Source organism: Equus caballus, chromosome 18 (assembly GCF_041296265.1).
Source record: "Equus caballus isolate H_3958 breed thoroughbred chromosome 18, TB-T2T, whole genome shotgun sequence".
Classification (NCBI taxonomy): domain Eukaryota; kingdom Metazoa; phylum Chordata; class Mammalia; order Perissodactyla; family Equidae; genus Equus; species Equus caballus.
In genome coordinates, this window is record NC_091701.1 from 59553678 (window position 1) to 59575072 (window position 21395).

The window sequence follows — 21395 nt, forward strand, 5'->3', positions numbered from 1 at the left end:
AGAAACTAACTTACTCTGCAGAGTTGTAAGCACCCCTTTACCAAAACTTTTCTATTTGGAGGAGAAATACGTAAAGATGCTGGCTCTCTGTCTTCTTTTCCCCTTTAACTCTAGTCCATGTTATGACTCTGCCATTCTCACTCCCTCTGTGAACTCCACATTCTCCCAGCACTCCTGTCCCTGGACACTTATGGGAGAGGAATCCACAAATTCCTTCGGGGCTCCATCACGGTAGCAAGTTCTCAGTAGCTGGAAGTCTGAGCTGAAACCAGGAAGTTTTTCTACTTCTGGCTACTTTGTGCCTGAGGCAAAAACTGCAGAGTCCACGTGGAGGTTGCAAGAGAGGACAGAACAACAGTAACCTTCACTTCCCCACCTGAAGCTTTCCCAGGTGGACATCCTGACCCAGGATCACTCACGGCTTCTCTTTCTAGAACTGGCGACTCTTATGCATGTCAGAATAGCCCCGCAGGAAAGAGTCAGGTTTGAACCCCTCTAACTCCCCTCCTTCACTTTAAAAAATCTTGCGCGGGACATTTAAAAAATTATTTTCGATTTTTAAGTTTTCAAAGCATCCGAAGGACTGTCCCCTTTGGCAGGCTGAGGGCCAAAGACAAGCAGAGGCTGGTCCCCTAGTCTCGAAATCCTTTTACCTTCCTCGATGCCCCAACCCCATCTTGCCCCTTCAGCTCACAGGAGGAGCGAGGGGCAGCCCTCCTCCGCCTGGGTGCCTGGCCTCGTCAACGACACCCATTGGTCTCCAGCCTTCCAGGGCTGCAGGGGACTCCCGACCACGCGCCCAGGGCCCTTGCCCGGGCGTGGGGGCCCCGGGGTCCCCCGCCGGCCCCAGCGCAGGCAGAGAGGAGGCGGCCAGTTCTGGGGACGCCCCGACCCCAGCCTGGAGGGCGGGTAGCCCAGTGGGCAGCCTCGCTCGGAGGCGGGCTCAGGCCGGAAGCCACCCCGCGGCACAGCGGCCCCGCGAGACGTCGCCCGCGCCCTCGCCCTCTCCGGCACCGGCTCCGCGGCCACGGCCGGCAGGGGCCAGCCCGCCGGGTCCCCGCCGCGCTCTTTGTCCTGGCCGCGCGCGGGCGGACGCGTGCGCCCCCCGGGTGAAGGGAGGCGCGGAGAGCGCGCGCGGGGGCGCGCGGGAGCCGCTCGTGCCCGCCGGCCGCCGGCCGCGCGCCCCTCCGCCAGGCAGGCAGCGAGCACGCGCGCCGCCGCCGCGCCGGCCCCTCCCCCGCGCTCGCCTCGGAACTTGCTGACTGCGCGGCCGGGAGGAGCCGAGCGGGTGGCGGCGGCGGGAGGCCACAGCGCGCGGGGGGCTCCCGCGTCCCCTCCGCCTCGCCGGGAGCTCGCGCCCTCGCCCCGCGGAGCTCCCACCCCCCTCGCCTCCGAAGGCGCTGGGCGGCGCCACCCTCCGGCCGGAGCCCGGCACTGCACAGCCCCCTCCGACTTTCAATGTTCCACACTCCCCGGCCAGAGCCTCCTCGGCTTCTTTTTTTCCCTCCCCCCCCTTTCCCCCCCCCAGCTGCCTCCATTTCCTTAAGGAAGGGGTTTTTGCTCTCGCCCTCCCCCACACCGTAGCGGCGCGCGAGCGGGCCGGCGGGCGGCCGAGGTAAGCGGCGGGGCCGGGGGCCGCGTGGGGGGCGGCGGGGCGGCGGCGGCGGTGGGGGAGGGGGCGGGGGCGGGCAGCTTTGTTCGCGCCGGGCGCCCGCGCCGCCGGGGTCCGCGAGGCGCGCCGGGCCGGCCGGCGGCTCGCATCACTTGGCGCCCGGCGCGGCGAGCGCTGCCGCGGCCCCGCGCGGCCCTCCCCACAAAGGGCCGCGGAGCTGCGTGGCCGCCGCCGCCGGCCGCGGCTCGCCTCCGCGGCGCGGAAATTTGTTGCACTTCTTGGGGCTTTGTTTGTTTGTTTGTTTTCCCTCGGCTTGGCTTTTTCGTGCTTCTGGACAAAATGTCGGTCCGTGATGTAAAAATTGCGCGAGGACCCCTGATGGCATTGGGAGCTTTGCAGAAGGTGCAGTTTGCATTGGGCTTTTCCCAGGGTGGCAGCTCGGGCTTGGCCGGATGGATCTTCGCTGCTGGCCGTGGAAACGGCTGGAGCAGCTTGTTAGTTGATTTTTAAATTGCTAAGTGTTGTATTTAAAGGCTTACATGCACAGAGGAGGAATCGCCGCCTTAAATAAGCATATGGGCGATTAACAGGGTATGTTTTCCTCTCGGAAAGGGAATTTGGTAGCTTTGACCAATGGTAGTGTGTAAATATTTAGACGTTATTAGTGACTTTTTAACATTTTTCAGCGAGATCTGTTATTTACAGCGTGTCATATGTTATTAATGCTCGTTGCCTAAGTTCCCTGGCAAATCTGTTTCATGCCTTCTGAGAAAGTAGACAATTGATAGATTGTCCAAGGGATGGAAAAAAATGTGAGTGGGTTTTCTAACTTGAGTTCGGTGAATCCCTGGACGCTGGCGTTGTGGGACACATCACCTCCCTTGTAACCTTGCTGTACGATGAAATACGTGTGAACACTTCTGAAACGTTTTCATTACAATAAGATTTTACGTGAATATTAAGAGAACGCTGTGGGTTTATTTCTTAGGCTTAACATTTCCCTTCTTTCCCCTTTTTCTCTCTCAAAGTTTTTCAAGAAATAACTTCACCAAGATGTCCAGTGATAGGCAGAGGTCCGATGATGAGAGCCCCAGCACCAGCAGTGGTAGTTCAGATGCGGACCAGCGAGACCCAGCCGCTCCAGAGCCTGAGGAACAAGAAGAAAGAAAACCTTCTGCCACCCAGCAGAAGAAAAACACCAAACTCTCTAGCAAAACCACTGCTAAGTTATCCACTAGTGCTAAAAGGTAATGTGTAAAACGAGGAGTAAGCACGTTGTCAGGTTGTCTTCCAAATGATTGGGCAATTTTGTTGGTTTTACATCATTAGCAGTGGTTCAAAAATGTTTGCTTCATGATCAATTTTATTGGTACTCGAATGAACTGTTGTTCTTTGGGTGGTATATAAGCTGCCTTCCTAGGGAATTATACTTTTAAGCAAACTTATTCTGTACTTTGGTAACTTTGGTAAGAGTGTCCTTGAGTAGAGGCTGGACTATACATTCTGACAGATGGTTTAAAGAGTTGGCAAGGAAAACCTGATGAACCCAAATTAGCTGGTGCATTGAGGGTGTTTCCTTTTTATGAGTCATTCTCTTCTTCATTGAAATTGACACTTCTAGAGATCAGCAGCACCTCTCTTCGTGTAATTTAATGATCAGAAATGATCATGTTCTCTAGAAAATTTGTAAATTCGAGGCCTTGGCTATATTTGAAGCAGGTTTCAAAATTGGGCTCCAAATTGGCTTTCAGTTTTACAAATGTGACTTTAAGCCATGCATCCTAGGTATTACTTTTTGTAGTTAAATTATGGTTACTCCTCTGTGTACGTGTGAGGGCAAATAAAACTGAAAAGTAGGCATTTACAATTTTAGGTGGTACTTGCCCATTGAAAACTTTTCTTGTCCTCGTGCCTCTTCACTCTCAAACATGTGGATATGCCTGACACATCAATACTCAGCAGCAGGAGAAACATTTTGTTGGCTATAAGTGAAAGATCATTTGTTTCCTGTTGATTTATATCATCTGTGGTGGTAAATAAAAGATTCAATCAATGGGACTCCGTCAGTGGTAGTAATAGTGGAATATCCGTGAGTTCTAGTAATCATACATTAACTGTATCTACAGCATTAGCCAATATTGACATTTTGTTGATTTTTATTGCTCACAACCAGAGGAAAAAGAAAATATAAAAAGTGATGAAATGTTGGCGTTCTGTAGTGATTGAGAAATACTCCTGTTTTTCTATAGATTTCCACCGCTAATGTATCAATAACCAAGTATTAATGACTTGAGAATATTTTATTAAATAACAGCCGTCTTTGAAGTAATTTAAAATCCTCTCAATTTGTTGTAAGCTTGTTGAGGAACATATTAGACACATCTTCAGTTTTGAAAGCATTTTAAATTTGAATAAAATCCGAGAACTGCTTTTTTTCCTCTTAACTCAAGGCTATATAATGTATCTTATTATCTCCTTTCCACCCAAGTTTATTAAATTTAAGTGCTGTACTTAAGATCAGGGAAAACAGATATGGTTAAATAAGAATGCCAGAGTTCTTTGGAAGTTTTTCACTGGTAGAGATATTTGTAAAATTTTAAACTTGTTTTGGACAGATAAAGTGTTGTCAGAAGTATCAGTGAGCTCTTGCGGTAGCTTGTTAATTCTTAGCTCTGGAAAAGTGACTTGAAGTCATGGTCAAATACTCTGGTAGTGCTTTCCCTCCTCCCTTCTTGTCTCATTTGCATATAAGCTTGAAAAGAGAATTTCTTTGCTAAAAAGTGTTTTCAAATAGATTGTATATCCTTTACTGAGTGCTGGTGGAGGACTATTTCTCAAATCAGGTGTAAATGTCTTACTTATTTACAGTAGCAAGTGAGAAAAAAAGCTGCAAAGTTTCTGTTAAGGGATTTGGGTTATGCCTCTGAGAACAAAGAGGAAGCAGCCATGTTAGCATTACTGAAGGCACAGGCAGCCTTGCATTTAACTGCATGGTGGTAGAGGGCAGTGTAATTCCCCGGTTGTTCTGTAGACTATCTCAAATCCTTTTTGTCTGTTCTCATTTCACTAACAGAATTCAGAAGGAGCTAGCTGAAATAACCCTGGATCCTCCTCCTAACTGCAGGTAAGGAACAAATTTCATTGTTTTAATTTCAAATTGTGGAAAATTATCAAGAGATTGATGTATCATCTTTGGATATGTGTGTTGCAGAAGAGGCGACATTTGCTGCTTTTTGGCTTTGCACGTGGATTAAAAATTGTCTAAGATGAATTAAATAAATTTGGGAGAAAAAATACTTTTTAGCATTTATCATACATTGTGGACTTATGAGTGTTCTGATTTTGTGTTTCTTAGGTCGTATGAATGGTGCTGATTTTTTTTCTGTTGTAATATTTCCGTAGATGTGTTTATTCAGAAGTATATTGCAGAAACTTCTAAAATTTTGCTAAGCTTTAAAGTTACTGCTTGTGTGCAATCTGAACTGACCTTCCAAATTTAGAAATTGCTGAATGTGGTGTTACAAAATGTAAATGCAGTAAACAGGAGTATGGTTGTTTGCTTGATTTATTCAGTCACTTGCCTTAAGGACAAATTTTATGTGCTAAGCTAATGGTTTTAGTTGTTTTCTGGAGAATGCATTGTTGGAATTATTTACATTTTAATCAGATGTCCTAATTACTTGGAAAAATTCTTAGTAATTTTATTACTGGAAATATATATATGAAAAGCAGTAGATGAATTGGAATTTGTTGGAAGAATTCATTTCAGTGACACTCATGTAGAATAATTTAAGATTGTTGGTTGGTATAAAATGTGTTATAAGTAACCGGTTGATGATTTATTCCCTGAAATATGTTTTTTCAATTCATCTGACTTAGTGCTCTGTTTTTCAACAGTGACTTTTGGCTTCTAGAATTCATCAAACTTAGCAAAAGTCTTATAGATAATTTGGGTAGAGATGTGTGCTCAAGAAAGAGAAAGGCTGCTAGAAATAAGTCAGTGTTAGGTTTGATATGAAATTGTTTTCTTGTTTTAACTTGTATTTTTGGTACAAGTTGTGTTCACTTGTGATGAACAGACCTATCTCTGAATTCTACTTGAGCTATAATAGGGTATAATCCAATTGCTTCTTATTGTGTGTGTTAACCAGATCCTCAGATAAGGTGATCTCATCCTGATTTATCCAGTGAATTAACAGTTTTGCTCATATTTGTAATCAGCCATTTCAGTTCAAAAAGGAAACATGAATGTAAACTAGTTTTAATCAGATAGTGGTATGTCAGATCTCACAGTATTACTTAAGAGCTGCACTGTCCAGTAATGTAATAACGTAGCCACCAGCCACTTGTGGCTATTGGCCATTTCAGTTGTAGTACAAGATGAGATGTGCTCTAATTGTAAAATACACATCAGATTTTGAACACTTAGTACAAAGAAAAGTATGTAACATATCTTATTGATTTTTTAAAAAAAATACGTGGAAATGATAATATTTTGGATATGTTGGGTTACATAAAATATGTTTTAAGATTAATTTTATTTTTTTACCATTTTAATTGTGGTTATTAGAAAATTTAAGATTACATATGTGACTTGTGTTGTATTTCAATTGAACAGCACTGCTTTGGAGAATAAAGTATTTCCTTCCAGGCTTCTAAATGGTGTGTCAAATCTGTAGCCGTTTAGGGAGGTGAAGTTAAATTTGTTCTCTGAAAGAATTACTTAACTTGCAGAGTGTATTCTGATATTTCCCATTATAAAAGATGTGAAGATCTATCAATTCAAAACTCTTATCAAGTTTTAAAATTGCATGTAAGGTCAAACATTTTTAAAGGTTTCTGTTGATTTTCTGCAAATGGCGCAAACTAGTATATGCGCATAAATCTAGAGCCCAGTGGACCTGTGTGAATGCCCTTAGAGCGATAGCTCAGTGCTGCTGCTGCTGAACGAGAATGCTCTACAGGTTTAGCCCAGAAATGGTTCCACAAGGTCACTGAGGAGTATTTTAGAGGAAGTAAAATCTCTCTAGGAGATAGAAAGTTTCAGTTGTTTTAATTTTTCTCTTTATATACCAGATTTCATTTCAGTCCGTGAAATAGTATTTCACATTTAGTGATTAGACTAGTGGAATAGTGAACCTTTGGGCTCGCTTGTGGACAATAGCATGAGATAATACATCATCTGCACTTTCCTTTGTCACAACTTGTGATGACTGTCAGCTGTTGTGAATGACGTCTTTCAGTTCTCTAGTTCTTTCAGTGCGTGAGTTTCTTTGTGACTGTGTGTGTGATTAAGGAAAAACTGTAAATAGGAGTTCTTAGTAGAGGACTAAAAGAGGTTGTTCCTTACTAGCTTGAGGACGGTCGTCTTCTACTTGCCTCTCATGTAAAATATCCAGATACTTTTGTGTGTTTTGTTGTACGTGTCTTCAGATTCTTTTGAGCGGGAGCAGATCCAGTCCTTGTTCTTGAGCAGGAATTTGGAGTATTGAGTGCTTACTGGAGGCATTTTAGGTTTTTGACAGCTAAGTCCGAATTTGTATTGTATCTTTACCTTCATGTCAGATATGTGACAGATTCTAGTGTTCTTGTAATTCACAGTCACAATGGCCAGAATTTTAGCTTTATGGTGATTATACAGTTTAAACTTAATAATTTATGATATAATTCAAAATGGGATTCTATATTAATAAATTCTAGAATATTTGAATTCATATTGCCTGAAATCTCAGAAACCTAATTCTTTTGACTTTCATGTGTGGCTAATCAGAATTCCATTATAGTTTTGAGTATGATTTTTATGAGCTTGTCAAAGTGTGTGACATTTAATTCTTCCTCAGGGAAGAAATGTAAAGTATATCTGTGTACATTCAGGAAAAAACTGAATGAAATACAAGAAAACTCAGTAAAACCAAAATAACTGAGACTAGATTGATTTCTCTTAAATCCTTTCCTGTGTTTAATTAATAAAATGTTCTTTAGTTATGATTTATCTATGTCTAACATGTATGCACCCAGGGTGGTCTTACGATAGATCTAATTGTTCAGTTAAGTACATGGCTTTAAACATTTGAATATATTTTGATAGTATTGATATTTCTCTTCCTGAAAGTATAAAAGTTTGATGAAATGTTATTTCCCATGTTTTCATGGCATTTCAGTTTTTAAATATTGGAATGCCTTAGGCCAAAGCATCCTAAACATGGGAATATAATATTTAGTGGCCTCAGTTTATACTCGTTGCATAACTGTATTCTAGATTAGGGTGTAAATAGTTGATACACCAATGAGAATGAAGGGAAATTGTGTTTAGGGCATTTCCTTATGTGTTTTTAGAGAGTATTAGTGAGTGATGTCCTCTTAAGGTGTTTATGTTCCATCTGTTTCCCAAAGGGTGTCCTTGTCCTCTCACAGTTACCACTTGTACAGGTAGCAAAAGTTTAGAAAGGTGGTGGATTTTTAACTCCACCTCTAATTCTTTCCACGTATGAGAAAGTACAAATAAACAGTCTGAAAATATTCTTTGATATGTTCAGATTGAATCTAGGTTAAAGTAGATATTCAGGGTCATACGTAAATAGTTTTTTGATGTGAGAAAGGCCTTATTGGAGGAAGGTGTTACACTATCAAGTTTTAGTATTGCAAAACCTGAAAGTGGGTGCTGTAGTGCTTGCAAATTTTAACTTCCTTCTTTAAAAAAAAAATCAATAAAAGAAGCAATTAAGTTCTCAACCAGAAATTGGCAACCCCTGATTTACTTATAAGCCTAATTGTCTGTGGATGAATTCTGCCTCCTTTTGAGGGTTGCCACCATTTTCTAGAGTAGACTAGAACTTTGCTGCTGAAAAGGTGAACTTCAGACCATCAGCATCTCCATCGTAGGTGAGATTATTAGAAATGCAGAATCTGGACTCCCTCACTGCACAAGTATTGAGTCAGAATCTGAATTCCAGGAAGATTCCCAGGTGAGTTGTATGTATGTTAAGGTTTGACAAGCATGGGTACTAGAGCTGGACAGACTGTCTGGATTCAAATCCCTGCTCTGGCACTTCTTAGCGAAGTTACCTTAGACAAGTTATGGAATATTTCTGTCTTTCAGTTTCCTTAGCTGTAAAAGGGAGCTTAAAGTGATACCCCCCCTTCATAGGTTTGTTGCAAGAATTAGATGGGTTAGTATGTTTTAGTTTTGTACCAGTGTAAATTGGGTTAGTAAAGTGACCACAGCATGATTAAGGTAGGAGAGGCAGTTTAGCAGCATGCCCTCACTCTTGCTGGCGTTTTCTCCAGTGTAATCCTGCTATAGGAATAATTTCGTTTTAATCGATTCAGCACCTATTTATTGAGAACAGATCAAGCAGTTGTTTTGTTGATGTTAGTAAAAGCATTTCCTTGGAACTTGAGTTAAAAAAGAAAATAAACCTAAGAACATTGGGCAAAGATGAACAAATAGTATATCCTCTTTAAAGGAATATGCATAAGGTTAATGATACTTAATTCAGTAGAGAATGGTCTGACTGTCCAGTAAATTATAATGAAAAATTTTTAAATGGGAGACGGTTATGTTTCCCCTTTTAAATATCCCATTATAAGAATTTGCAATTTTGCTGAGAAAGAGGTTATATCAATATTTTTAAAATTTAGAATCTGAATTGATACAGTTTACCACTTACCCAAACGTAATATTGTTTCCTTGTCTGTGATCTAAGGGGAGATTTTGGAAGCTTTTTCTAATTGATATTTGAAGGCAGGTCATGATCAAAATAACACGTGATGTCTACATAGCTTTGTTGGGTACTTATACAGTACTTGATTTTAAATACTCCCACACATATAGATTGCTTTTTCTTACGTAGACAGCTGATGTTACTGTTTCTATTGAAGAGTGTGTGCTATGTGAAGGTACCCTTTTTCATAAAACAAAATTGTGTGTCATTAATCATCTAGTCCTTTTATTTTCAACTCTTCAAAAAACTCCCGGAATTCCTTTTTTATAAAAACTGAATCTTAATCAGAAGCTTGGTTTGTAAAATAGATAAATACAGAGCTACTCTGATTGAAGCTGTTGTTCATCCCATCCTGTTGTGGTCATCTACCAATGAATAGTTCTTATTGTTTTTTATTAATGTATTAAATTTTGGCATCAGCATTAGTACTAAAAATCGTGAGGATTTTTCTTGAGACTTAGACATTACTGATAATTTTAAATGATGTTTTACTTTTCAGTAAGTTATTAGTTGCTTCAACACAGCTGTAATACAATTCAGTGTATAAATGCTGTATACTGTAATTATTTACTTGCTTGTCTACCTTCTATAAGAGTTAGTGTTCCTTTGAAAGGGAAATTGTCTTATACATTTTTGTATCCCTTGCTTTACACAGTGCTTTGCCTGTGAAGATTTGTTAAATTAATAAATAAATTGAAATCTGTCAAATTGACAGGAATAGAAATTCCAGGCAGAACAGTGACTTTGGATTGGGGAAAATTTATTAAATATCCCATATATTCTTTAATTTTTTCATAATTGTAATTTTTAATATGATTATTCAAAGGCATTTAACTACTGGTTTTATTATAAAAGGAAGTTTATTTCCTTCCTATATGCCAGTGTAGCAGAAGGACTCAGTAGTGTTGTGACTGAAAACTTTTTCCAAAAGAATGATGTGATTGAAAACAGTATTCTACCCCCCCCAAAGAGGTTACATTTTTATTAGGGATCTATTAAATTCAGTGTGGATAATCTAATTAAAAAGTGAGTGAAAAGTGTGTACATTTAAAAAAGTTATACTGGTTACTTTGCCGTTACATGCAAGACTCCCAGATTGTTTTGTTACTTTCTGTGGGTAACCAGTTGGTACCTTATTTCCTCCTTGAATGAGTTGCTGTAACAACAGCTGGATATGTTTAGTTCTAAGAAAATCAACAAATCATTCTTGCTTAGAGTGCAAGGACATTCAGAATGAGAATGGAGAACTTGATCTGCCATTCTTGTCTTCTTACAAAATTGTGATTAAAATATGTAATAAAACCACTTGTAGATCTAGAGAAATAGAAAATGATTTTTTCTCTTCCCATAGTACTTTTGATGAGGAAGCGTATTTGCATTTTATTAGAATCCAGAAGAAGGAACATCTTTAAACTTAGAATCTTCCTTTTGCTTCTAGATCACTGGTTCTCAACTGGGGTTAATTATTGCCTCCCGACTTGAGCCTGCCACCTCCACCCCCCGCCCCCACCCACAGGTCTAGGGGGCCGTTGGCAATGCGTGGAGACCTCTTTGCTTTTCACAACTGGATGGGGAGGGGGCTGCTGCTGACATTTAGTAAGTAGGTGGAGGTCAGGGATGCTGCAAAATACCCTACAAAGCCTAGGACAACCCTCCCACAGCAAAGAATTATCTGGACTAAAATGTCAGTGGTGCTGAGGTTGAGAAATCCTGCTGCAGATATTTGTTCCGATACCCTGCCTCTTCAGTGTTTGCACAGTTTGCTGATTACCATTTTCCTGTCTTCTTAGTGATGCCTGCTTGATACATTCTCCTAGGCCTTCCTCAGAGCTGGTGTCCCCACCTCCCTCTACTCTTGTGCTGTAATTTATATTTACCTTACATTATCTGATACGTGTGTGACTTTTTATGTGAACCCACAGGAATGGCTACCTTGAATACCTGCTAAATTGTGGTCTGTTGAGGCTAGAAATGCTTACAGCAGTATTTTTATCTCTTTTATGTCTTCTAGTTAATTACACCCCCCGCATGATCTAGCCTTAGGCAGGTTGTGTCTGTGTTCTTGGAATATTGAAGTACCATCAATACCATTGGAGAGTCATCAGCATTCCATTTTACATTGATTGAAAGCGATGCTCTTCATTTGGTTTTTATTTTCATCATCAAGACAATACAGAGATTATTTACATCCATTATTGTTACAAGTCCACAATCCTTTATTTGAAACTCTTGGGGCCAGATGAGTTTTCAGAGTGCAGAAATTTTCAGATTTTAGAAAGGGAATATGATGTTTTTGTTGTATTCTGTGTAACACCCCCAGTGGGATCTGGGCCACTTCATATCTTCATAGTCAAACACGTTCAGATTTCTACACCAAAAATGTATGAATATTCATACTAAGTGGGATAAATAGAGACTACAAATAGTTTCAGGTTAGTTCATGTTTAGTGTTGCTGCCAGATTATTTTGCTGTAAACTTATTAAAAAAAACTTTTTATTTTCAGAGCTTTTTGGCATTCCAGAAATGTGGATAAACAATTGTGGCCCTATACTACTTCCGTTACAGTGACTAATGACTACAGCTGTTTTACCCATGGCAAAAGGGTGTTTTAAAGTCTTGCTCTGCTTTCCTTTCTTTTACCTGTTTCCTAATAGCTGTTTTCAGTTTCTCAGTTGTTATTTTTGGATCTTTGCTTTTTTTGTTGTATAACTTGTATGCTGAACTAGAAAAAAATTTAGACTCTTGATTTTAGATTTCTTTTCCCTTGCGGTGAAACTATAATATTAGTTTCTTTCTAAGTTCTGTGTATATTGGATGACTTTTCCATTTTGCTATCAAATATTATCTTTTAATCATTCTCTTCATTCTAGATATACAAAATTACACAGAAAGGAAGATATCCTTTAATACTTAAACACAGGACTTGCCATTTTTATGTTTGTGCTTTTTGTCTTGCAGCATTTGAGTGCAATTAGGCTATAAAAGGATACATTAAATTGTGCTAAGCTGTGTTGCGTTGTCACACAAACCTGGAAGACTTATAAACTATGAACATATAGAGGTTTATTTCTGTCACGCACATGAAGTTCACTGTAGGTCCAGGGTCTCTCCTGGGCTTCCATGCGTTGACTCCGATTTGTGCTGCTTGCATCTTGTAGCTCTGCCATTTGGAACATGTGTCCAGGCAAGAGAGCTGGAGGGTCATATGCCAGCTTTTAAGTGCTTTGGTCTGGAAGTAAGATATGATTTAATCACGTGGCCTCAACTAACTGCAAGGTGGCTGGAAAATGTGAGGGAGCATATGGGTATTCAGTGAGAAATCAGTTTCTCTGCCACAAACTATCTATACTTCCATGAGTAGGTGACTTTCACTTCAAAAGACAAAAGAGGAAATGCTTGAGCACCCAGCCTGACACTGTACTGGATTCCATAGTATAGTACCTGTTAATACACAATCTTATTTAACTCCTAAAACAACCCTATGAAGTAAGTATCATTCTTGTTAAGATTTCAAAACTGAATCTGAGAGTTGTTGAGAAAATTGCCAAATGTCACCTACGTAGTACATATACATAACAGATCCGGACATAAGGACATAAATCTAGGCTTACTTTTGATATGAAAGTAAACAGTTTTGCATTTGTACAGTCTGCATGGAAAATCTGGCAAAAGCATTCAGAGTTGATCGGGATCTGTAGGTGCATGCTTAATATGTGTATATCCTCTTCGTTTGATTATAGTCTCCTGAAGAAGCCAAAATACTGTTCCTGGAGGGTTTTAGAACGGGCAAGTAATGTCCAGATGGAGAAGTTCTTTCTTTGGTTTGGGAGTGCTAGGCTCTTCAACTTTTTTTTTTTTAACCATTTAAAAGTATTTTCTTTTCAGAGAGCATTCTCCAAGTTGCCAGCTGTCTTGCCCTCTTCTCTTTCCTTGTAAGGAAGAAGGTCAGGGATTGAATATGATCATAAGGGGAAAGGCAGATCTTTGTTCTGTGCCTTGTAGTTCTTTGTGTATGGCTTTCCTGTGGGCCAAGGAGTAACGTTAAATCTACCTCTGCTTTTTTCTCTGGGGTATTGTGAAGCAGTCCATGTTTATGAATTGCTTTGAAGTTGGAAAAAATCTCTCTGGAGATAAGAATTTCTCGCTTTATGGAGAAAAGCCCCAATTACGTAAGATTTTAGGAGAATTTTAATGCTTATTTCTCGGCAACATGTGCTCTTATTATTTTTTAATGCTGGTACCAGATCTGGCTTTTTACATAAATTTGGCTTTCTATTGGATCCCTCTTAAATTTACCTTTTTAAGTATAGTTTCATAGTTTATGTAAGCACTTTTTCCTAAACATGTGAATTTATACAAAAATTATTCCCAGATCCTAGCTTTTTTCTTATGAGTCTCTTTGGAAGAGGAGGTGGTCCACTTAGCAGAACAGACCTAATGCTCCTAGGAGGACCTGCTAGGCTTATAAAGTTCATTTGAAAGTGATGAAACTAAGGAGTTTTATGAATCCAATCTGTGCCGAACATCCTGTCTAAATGCAGTATTAAAGTTAACTTCTGAAGCTTTGAGGTTTTTCTCTCTGTCGACATTTTGTTGGTTTCATGAGGGTGTAGATAAACAGCATAAGCTTGTTCTTAGCATCTGTTTGGGATGTGATGCTCAGTAGGAGCTGATTAACCTTAAGAGTAGTAGCAATAGGGTCAAACTCCTAGGGTCATTAAATTTTTAAAATCCCAGTCCACTCTGTTTGGTCCTTGGTATATATATATAATCATTGTTTTAACATGGTGGTTTGCAGCAAACAGAACTTTGAAAGGAATTGGAATATTGCTGTGTTCATTTGTTGTCCAAGGTTTAGTCTTCCTCTATGGAGGGGTTTGGACTCGTTATGCTGTTCCAAAGTTTTTTTCCTACTTCACTGTCCCAGAGCAAATATACGTTATCATTCTGTTTAACTCCCAGCTTGTCTGGGGAAACATAAAGACGTCTCTAGTCTGAAATTGCTTTTGGGAGTATAGCTCCACATGTTTTGGTCTGAATGAAAGGCCTAGGGAAACATGAATTTTGTTACCTTTTTATTTTATTTTCCTTTACTTATAAATCATCACGATGATCCTCCCTTTACATCCATGCGTCTCACTTTTTATAAACACCATTCATTCCCTTTCTAAGGGTGGTTATTTGTAGTTTGTTTTGCCATTTACAGTCTTATAAGTTCTTTACAAATGGATCATTTTTTCACATTAAATCTTACTAGGTCAAGAATACATTTATTCAGGATCCCCAAGAGAATCGATCTCAGAAGATTGTGGCTACATATTTTTTATGGCTTCCTATTGCTTTTTCTGTAGTCTTCTCAATTTAAAGAGTAGCAACAACGAAATATAGAGGGCACCATAAGTCCTGGGCTTTATGGTTTTATTTTTGTTTCATACTTGTTTCTAAGGGTATTGGTAATATTTGTTAGATTTGTGATATATATGCTTGTTGTAAATTTATGTGCTATCACAATGAGGAAAAATCTGGCATTTGAAAAGTTGGAACACAGATTTAGATGCATGTGATCTATGTGAATTCAGTGGCAGTTTTAACTAACATACCTTTACATTTTCTTTATTTACAACAATGTCTGTTTAAAATTTTAAAAGACATTTCTGTTATATCATCCCAGATGCTTAATATCCCCATATCCATTAGAGGACTATGCCACATATTCATTTTGGCTTTTTTTTTTTTTTTTTTTTTTTGGTGAGGAAGATTAGCCCTGTATGCTAACATTTTGTTCTTTTTTAAACCCTAAAATAAACATATTGCAAATGTTCTCTTTTCCCACTTGCTGAAGTTTCTTCATTTTTTTAAATTAACTTTTTATTATGGAGAATTTGAAACATATATGAACGTAAACCAAAAATGGTGAATCCTCGTGTAGCCTTCACCCAATTTCAATAATTAGCAACCCATTGACCAATCTGGTTTCATCTATAACCCTGTCTCTTTCGCCCTCCCATATCATTTCATCTCGGTGTTTAAAGAACAGATTTCAGTATGCATTTTCAAAAGATAAGGGACTCCTTTTAACTTACCCACAATGCCATTAACTCGTTTAAGAATTTTATTGACGTTCTTTAATCAGTCATTGTTCCAATTTACGAATGTCTCATAGCTGTCCTAGACAACCACCTTACCTCCCTGCATCTTATTTGAATCACTATCCAAATAAAGTAGACACACTGTGTTTGATTGATAGGTTTATTATATCTCTTCTAATCTGTAAATTCCCTCTCTTTTTTTTTCATTGTTGAAATTTATTTCATGAAGAAATGGGACTGAGTTTCTCAGAGTCTGGATTTTACTTACTGCTTTCCTGTGGTGTGGTTTAATATCTTTCTTTGTGTTCAGTGTTTCCTGTAAATTTGGGAGTTAGGTCAAGGGGCTTGATCAAATTCAGGTTTGATTTTCTTTCTTTCTTTTCTCTTCTTTTTTTTTTATTTATAAAACAGCTTCGTAGGTGGTAGTGTGCTTTTCTGTCAGGAGACCCATAAGATCCGGTTGTCGATTGTCTTTTTGTGATGCTGGCAGCCATTGGAATACATCTCTAAAGAGAAACTTACCCACATCTTCTATTTGGTTACCCTATCGGGTAAGTTACATGGTGAAGGCAGAATAAGTGCTTAATTCTTTCCTTTGTTTACCAGTTTTATTTTTTCTTCTTTTTCAAAGTAATGAGTTGATTTCCTAGTATCCTTTTCAGAATCATTGTGAACTCTTACTTGTTGTGTTTCAGTCCATTCCAGTACTTAAGTATATTGCCATTATAATCCTTATAGACCTTCTTAATTTTAAGTAAACTTCAACTTAATTGCTTTGCCTTTGGAAACTTTGGATATAAAAATTGCATGGACATATTTCGTGGTAAAATAATGCAAATGCATGCATTCAACTTAACCATTGCCCTAGGTGTTATTTTGAAAACTGAATTCTTAGTGAAGCTATTGTTTTAAACATATGACATTCTCCTTTCCACCCTTTCATCATTTCTTTCTCAAGGGATAGTTAATGTCTTAGCCATAGAATAACTGAAATATCTTTATTAGAACTATAGGTCTGTTTTTAAGTTCTGAATTAAAGCAGATCAGTTGGAATGCAAAATCCTTTTTCAGAATCAAATTAATTTATCGCTAGAATTAAATTTGAAAAGGAACCTGATTGTTGTCTAAATATACAAGACAAGCAAGCAGGCTTCTTTGTCTGCTTGCAGTGTTTCTCCTCAGGGCCCCCCTGGCGTTTGGGCTGGGTGTGCTTTGCCTTGGAAGACACTGAGCATCCTTGGACTCTGCTGGCTAAATGCTGAAGGATCCCTCCCAGTGTTGTGGCCACCAGAAACCGCCACCTCCTCCCATCTCCAAATGTCTTGGAATCGGGAAGGGTGTCACTTCAGTTACAGATTCCTGGTCTAGATTCCACATTGTAATGATAACAAACCATAATGCTCTAATAAAAAGACTTTTCACATAGTGTTGCTTCAAGTAATGCATAATAATTAGTAATAGATTTCTTATGTAAAACCTATCATAACCAAGTGTGTGTGATTTTACTACCTATGATATTTTCTTCTGTGAAAAAAATAGATAATTTCTTCCTCTGGCATTTTACTTTTACACCTTCCCCAAACTGAAATCTCATACTAAATTTGAACTTTGTGGATGAGCTTATTAACATGTGCATATACCCACTCTCTTGCAAATATTTATCTTTGTATTTTCCTTTGATCTTTTTATTATTAGTGAATTTTATTTTATTTACAGGAAAACCTGTGTTCTTAACAGGATTTTTCTGCTATCCTGTTGTTTCAAACTGAACTTTTCCTTTTCTTTTCTTTCCATTCTCTTTCTAATTATTAACCTCTTCCTGTTTCTGAGAATGTTTTAAAGGCCCATTTAATTCTGTCATCTTTTCTCTCTTTATCCACTATCTGGCTTCCCATTTGTCTTTAGGTTACTGAATCATTTATAGCCACTTCTCTGCTTTTCTGTCTTGTATTTTTTTAAATTTTTTTTTTAATCTGGCTTTTCCCCTTTTATTTTATTTCCAAAATGTCATTTGGTAATCTAGCTTTCAGTGTTTTCTTCACATGACTTACTCTTAATTTCTTTTTTGAGCGTACGCTTTCTTATGTTTCTTTACTTTCAACCTCTTTTCTGACTTTCTCCTGAAATGTCTCTTCTTTCTTCTAGTCACTCTTCTTTAGTATTTAGTATTTCCTACCAAGTGTGATATCTATTCTTTTTTCACCCTTGTATCTTTTATTCCTTCTCACCTCCCCTGGCACTCATGCACCTTTGTGTCGCAGCTGCTTTTTGATTATGGAATTCTCTCAGAAATCTCCATGGTTGTCCACCACAATTTTCTGCATCTCCTAACTTACCTTTATTTTTGTCTTTTGTTATGTATAAAGGCCCTCTGCTCTAGCAACAGTGGTCTGTTTCCCACTCCCTGGGCATAACGTGGGTTTTCTAGGCTCTGCATCTTTGTGTACCTTCTCTCAGTGCCTAGAACGGCTTTCATCCTCCAAGCAGTAGTGATCCTCTAAGACCCATTTCAAATCCTACATCTTCTTGTGAAGCTTTTCCTGAACATCTCTTTTTTGAAAGACTTAAGTATTATTTATTCTCTACTGCTTACCACCTCTTCTCTTGCACCCTTTCTTCCCAAGTGGACTGGGCACCAGGACTAGGTGTGGATCTCTGTTTCTTTATATTTTCAGCTCTTAGTGTAATGCTCTTGAACTACATTTTAGAATAATTTTAACAAACTTATTAGTTGAAAGTAGTTTTGAAACTAGCCAAATTGACAAGGTGTGGAGCACCACAGGAACCCTGCTTGACCATACATCCTGGTTTATATCTGTCGTCTCAGTGAAATTATTAATAGCATTTTCTTTCACTTTCAGAAATGCCTCAGTATGATAAGTTGTAGGGTTACCTTACCCTGATGGTATACGTGGGCAGTGTTCTGGTTGAGCTTGATGAACCAAGAGATTCTTGTAATCACCAATTACTCAAAGCAGAGCTTCTGATTTGGTGGTACAGCGGTGGCCTGAGAATGTACATTTAAAGAACTGTGTCTTAGGATTCAGGTACTAGCGTCCATCTAATGATTTTTTGAGAAATAGTACTCTGAGGCTCAAGGTCTTAGATGGGATGGGGAGAGTAGGGAAGAGTCAGGGGAGATAATGAAATATGATTTATTCTCTATAAAGCTGGAGAAGAACAGTTAAAATCATATTTCTTACTTGATTTTAATGCCTGGCTATTTCTTAACTTATGCACCCCCTATACTTTGATTGCTTGTGTCATAATGCAAAAGTATTGGTAAAAGTGTATGTGGGAGGAGTCTGCTAAACATTAAGGCTGTGTTTGTGTGTGTGTGTTTGTATGTGCAGCCAATACCTTAATGAGGGTGTGAAATTTTAGTACAAACAGCCAAAAATGGAAGTAAATCAGAACTTAATAGCATGCAACTTTAGAGGAAGATGACGTGAGCTAAAAGCACCAGAGACGTCCCTAAATCTCACTAAGAGGTGTTTTTGTTTAAAAAACAAGAAATAAAAAGAGCTTCAACAGCAGTCTTTTCAGATAATCAACAGAGGATAATTCATTTGAAAACATGAATTAGATTATTTGTAAAATAACTTTGAAAAATTTATACTTTCATTAAATACTTTCCTCTACAGCTTTATGGATAAGATGTTTTAAACTTCTAAGTGAAAGAGATATTTCCCATGTTATCTTTTATTCTGAAGCATAGGGAAAGATGCAAAACTACTTTAAACATATTTGGGGCAAATATGATCTATATCCCGAAGGATGGTATCAGTACTACCAAAATGACAACTGTCGAATCTCTTCAATGAACAAGAGTATAAAAATTGTAGAAACAAGTAGAATTCAATTATTAGAAGAGAATAAAACCACTCAAGCAAAGGCAGTTCTTTACAAGACTGTGAAGAATGGCAGTTCCTGCTGCTCTGGCATGCTACAACAATAGGCTGAAGAAGAAAAATTATTGAGCATTTCAAGAACTACACAATATGAAGTAAAAGCATTGGGTCTATTTTATCCATTCATCAGTTACAGACATTTGGGTTGTTTTCACCTTTTGGCTATCACGAGGAGTGCTGCTGTGAACATTTGTGTACAAGCATTTGTTTGAATACCTGCTTTCACTTCTTTGGCAGTATATTCCTAGCCGTGGAATTTCTGTGTCACATGGTAATACTCTGTTTAACTTTTTGAGAAACTGCCAAACTGCTTTTCACAAGGGCTGTACCATTTTACTTTCCAAACACCAGTGTATGAGGGTTCCAGTTTCTTCCCATCCTCATCCTTGCCACACCACTTTACTTTTCTTTTTGGTTATAGCCTTCCTAGTGGGTGTGAAGTGACATCTCATTGTGGTTTGGATTTGCATTTCCCTAATCACTCGCGATGTTTAGCATTATTTGGTATATTTTAACTGACTCCCAATTTAAACATTGAAGTAGAAAAGGATTCTTTCTTAAAGTAATGAAATATACTTCCTTTTAACAACAAGCCAGTATTTTTATTGAAAAGTTCTCTTAAATTTGGGTGTGGGGAAGCCAAGGGTGCCCCCATTATAGTTATGTGATAATTGTGACTAGAATATAAAGTTTGAAAAAGAAAAGGTACAAATATTGGAAAGGTAGAGACAGATTGAAACCCTCCTCCTGCCCCCAAAAAACACCAAAAATTTCCTTTTTTATGTATCTACGAAATCCAGCTGACTCAGAAAAGGCTTTGGAGTTAGACAAATGCAAGTTCAAGTCCCAACTCCACAAAGTAACTGAGAGATTTTGAGCAAGTTGTTTAACTCCTTTCAGAAATGCAGATAATAATCCTGTTTCTTCTGTTTTTTAGTGTATTAGATATTACATACTTGGTATTTGTTACACATAATGGTAAATAGTAGTTGTTAAATGGAAAAACAAACAGGTACGTTTCTGAAAGAGCATTTTGAAAAATGAGGTATTAGAACCAATTATGATACAAAGAATTATTTATTATTATTTTTTTGCTGAGGGGGAATTGGCCTGAGGTAACATCTGTGCCAGTCTTTCTCTATTTTGTATGTGATCCACCACCACAGCATGGCCACTAACAAGTGGTGTAGGTCCACGCCAGGGAACCGAAACCAGGCTGCCAAAGCGGAGCCTGCCGAACTTAACCACTAGGCCATGGGGCCAGCCCTACAAAGATTTTCTTAAGAAAATACTTCTGGTCCACAAATAGTGGTGATAAGTATGTATAACAGAATATTATACAGTATGGAAATTGAGTTATTTCTCTGGTAAGACCTAAGACTTCTGCATTTGACATCCATCTTTTGCATTTTTCATTATCAGCATTTAGCCCAGTTTCTAGCACATGGAAGATACATATATATTTTTTTACAGTTTTGTTGAATAGAGTTTCAGATTGAGACTTGATATATTAAACAAACACCTTTAAAAAATTATGCTAAAGTAACTTTCCAAAACATGGAGTTAAGATTACTGACTAAGTGAAATTGGGATAAATGAATAATGATTTTAAAACATTGTTAATCACAGTTTTTACGATGTAACCTCCAGATAGATGAAAATCTTAAATATATTGTAAAAAGTCAAACTGTTAGAAAACTTTGGAAAATGGACATATGTATTGCTGGTTGATCCAGAACATCCACTTTGTACAACTCCAGGGTGTGTCATCCACACTGTCCTCTGTGTTCAACACAGCACAGCACATAGGCCAGTGTAAGTGGCACCCCCTGGAGTTGGGCAGTGTGGTGGCCATAATTAGACTCTGAAGATTAACTTTAATTTTGAATCCATAAGCAAAATCATAAAGGAGATGATTGAAATTCCAACATGTAAAGTAAGAACTCCTGTGCTATGAAAAGGAATGAACCTTTAAACACACAGAAAAAATGTTTGCATCTACATTGCAAAGAACATATGTTATTTATAAAGAGTTAGCTCATATCAATAATAAAAATT

General features: G+C 38.6%; 1 protein-coding gene across 4 annotated transcripts in view; it reads left to right on the forward strand.

Moving 5' to 3' along the window:
* Positions 1-957: 957 nt before the first annotated feature.
* The window catches only part of UBE2E3 (ubiquitin conjugating enzyme E2 E3), an 88369-nt gene continuing 67931 nt past the window's right edge, over positions 958-21395 (forward strand). The window contains exons 1-3 of one of the 4 annotated variants that reach the window (XM_023621981.2): positions 958-1615; positions 2641-2859; positions 4686-4736. In XM_023621981.2, coding sequence (XP_023477749.1) covers positions 2666-2859; positions 4686-4736 — 245 coding nt within the window. In that variant the 5' untranslated portion in view covers positions 958-1615; positions 2641-2665. 4 annotated transcript variants of the gene reach the window in all.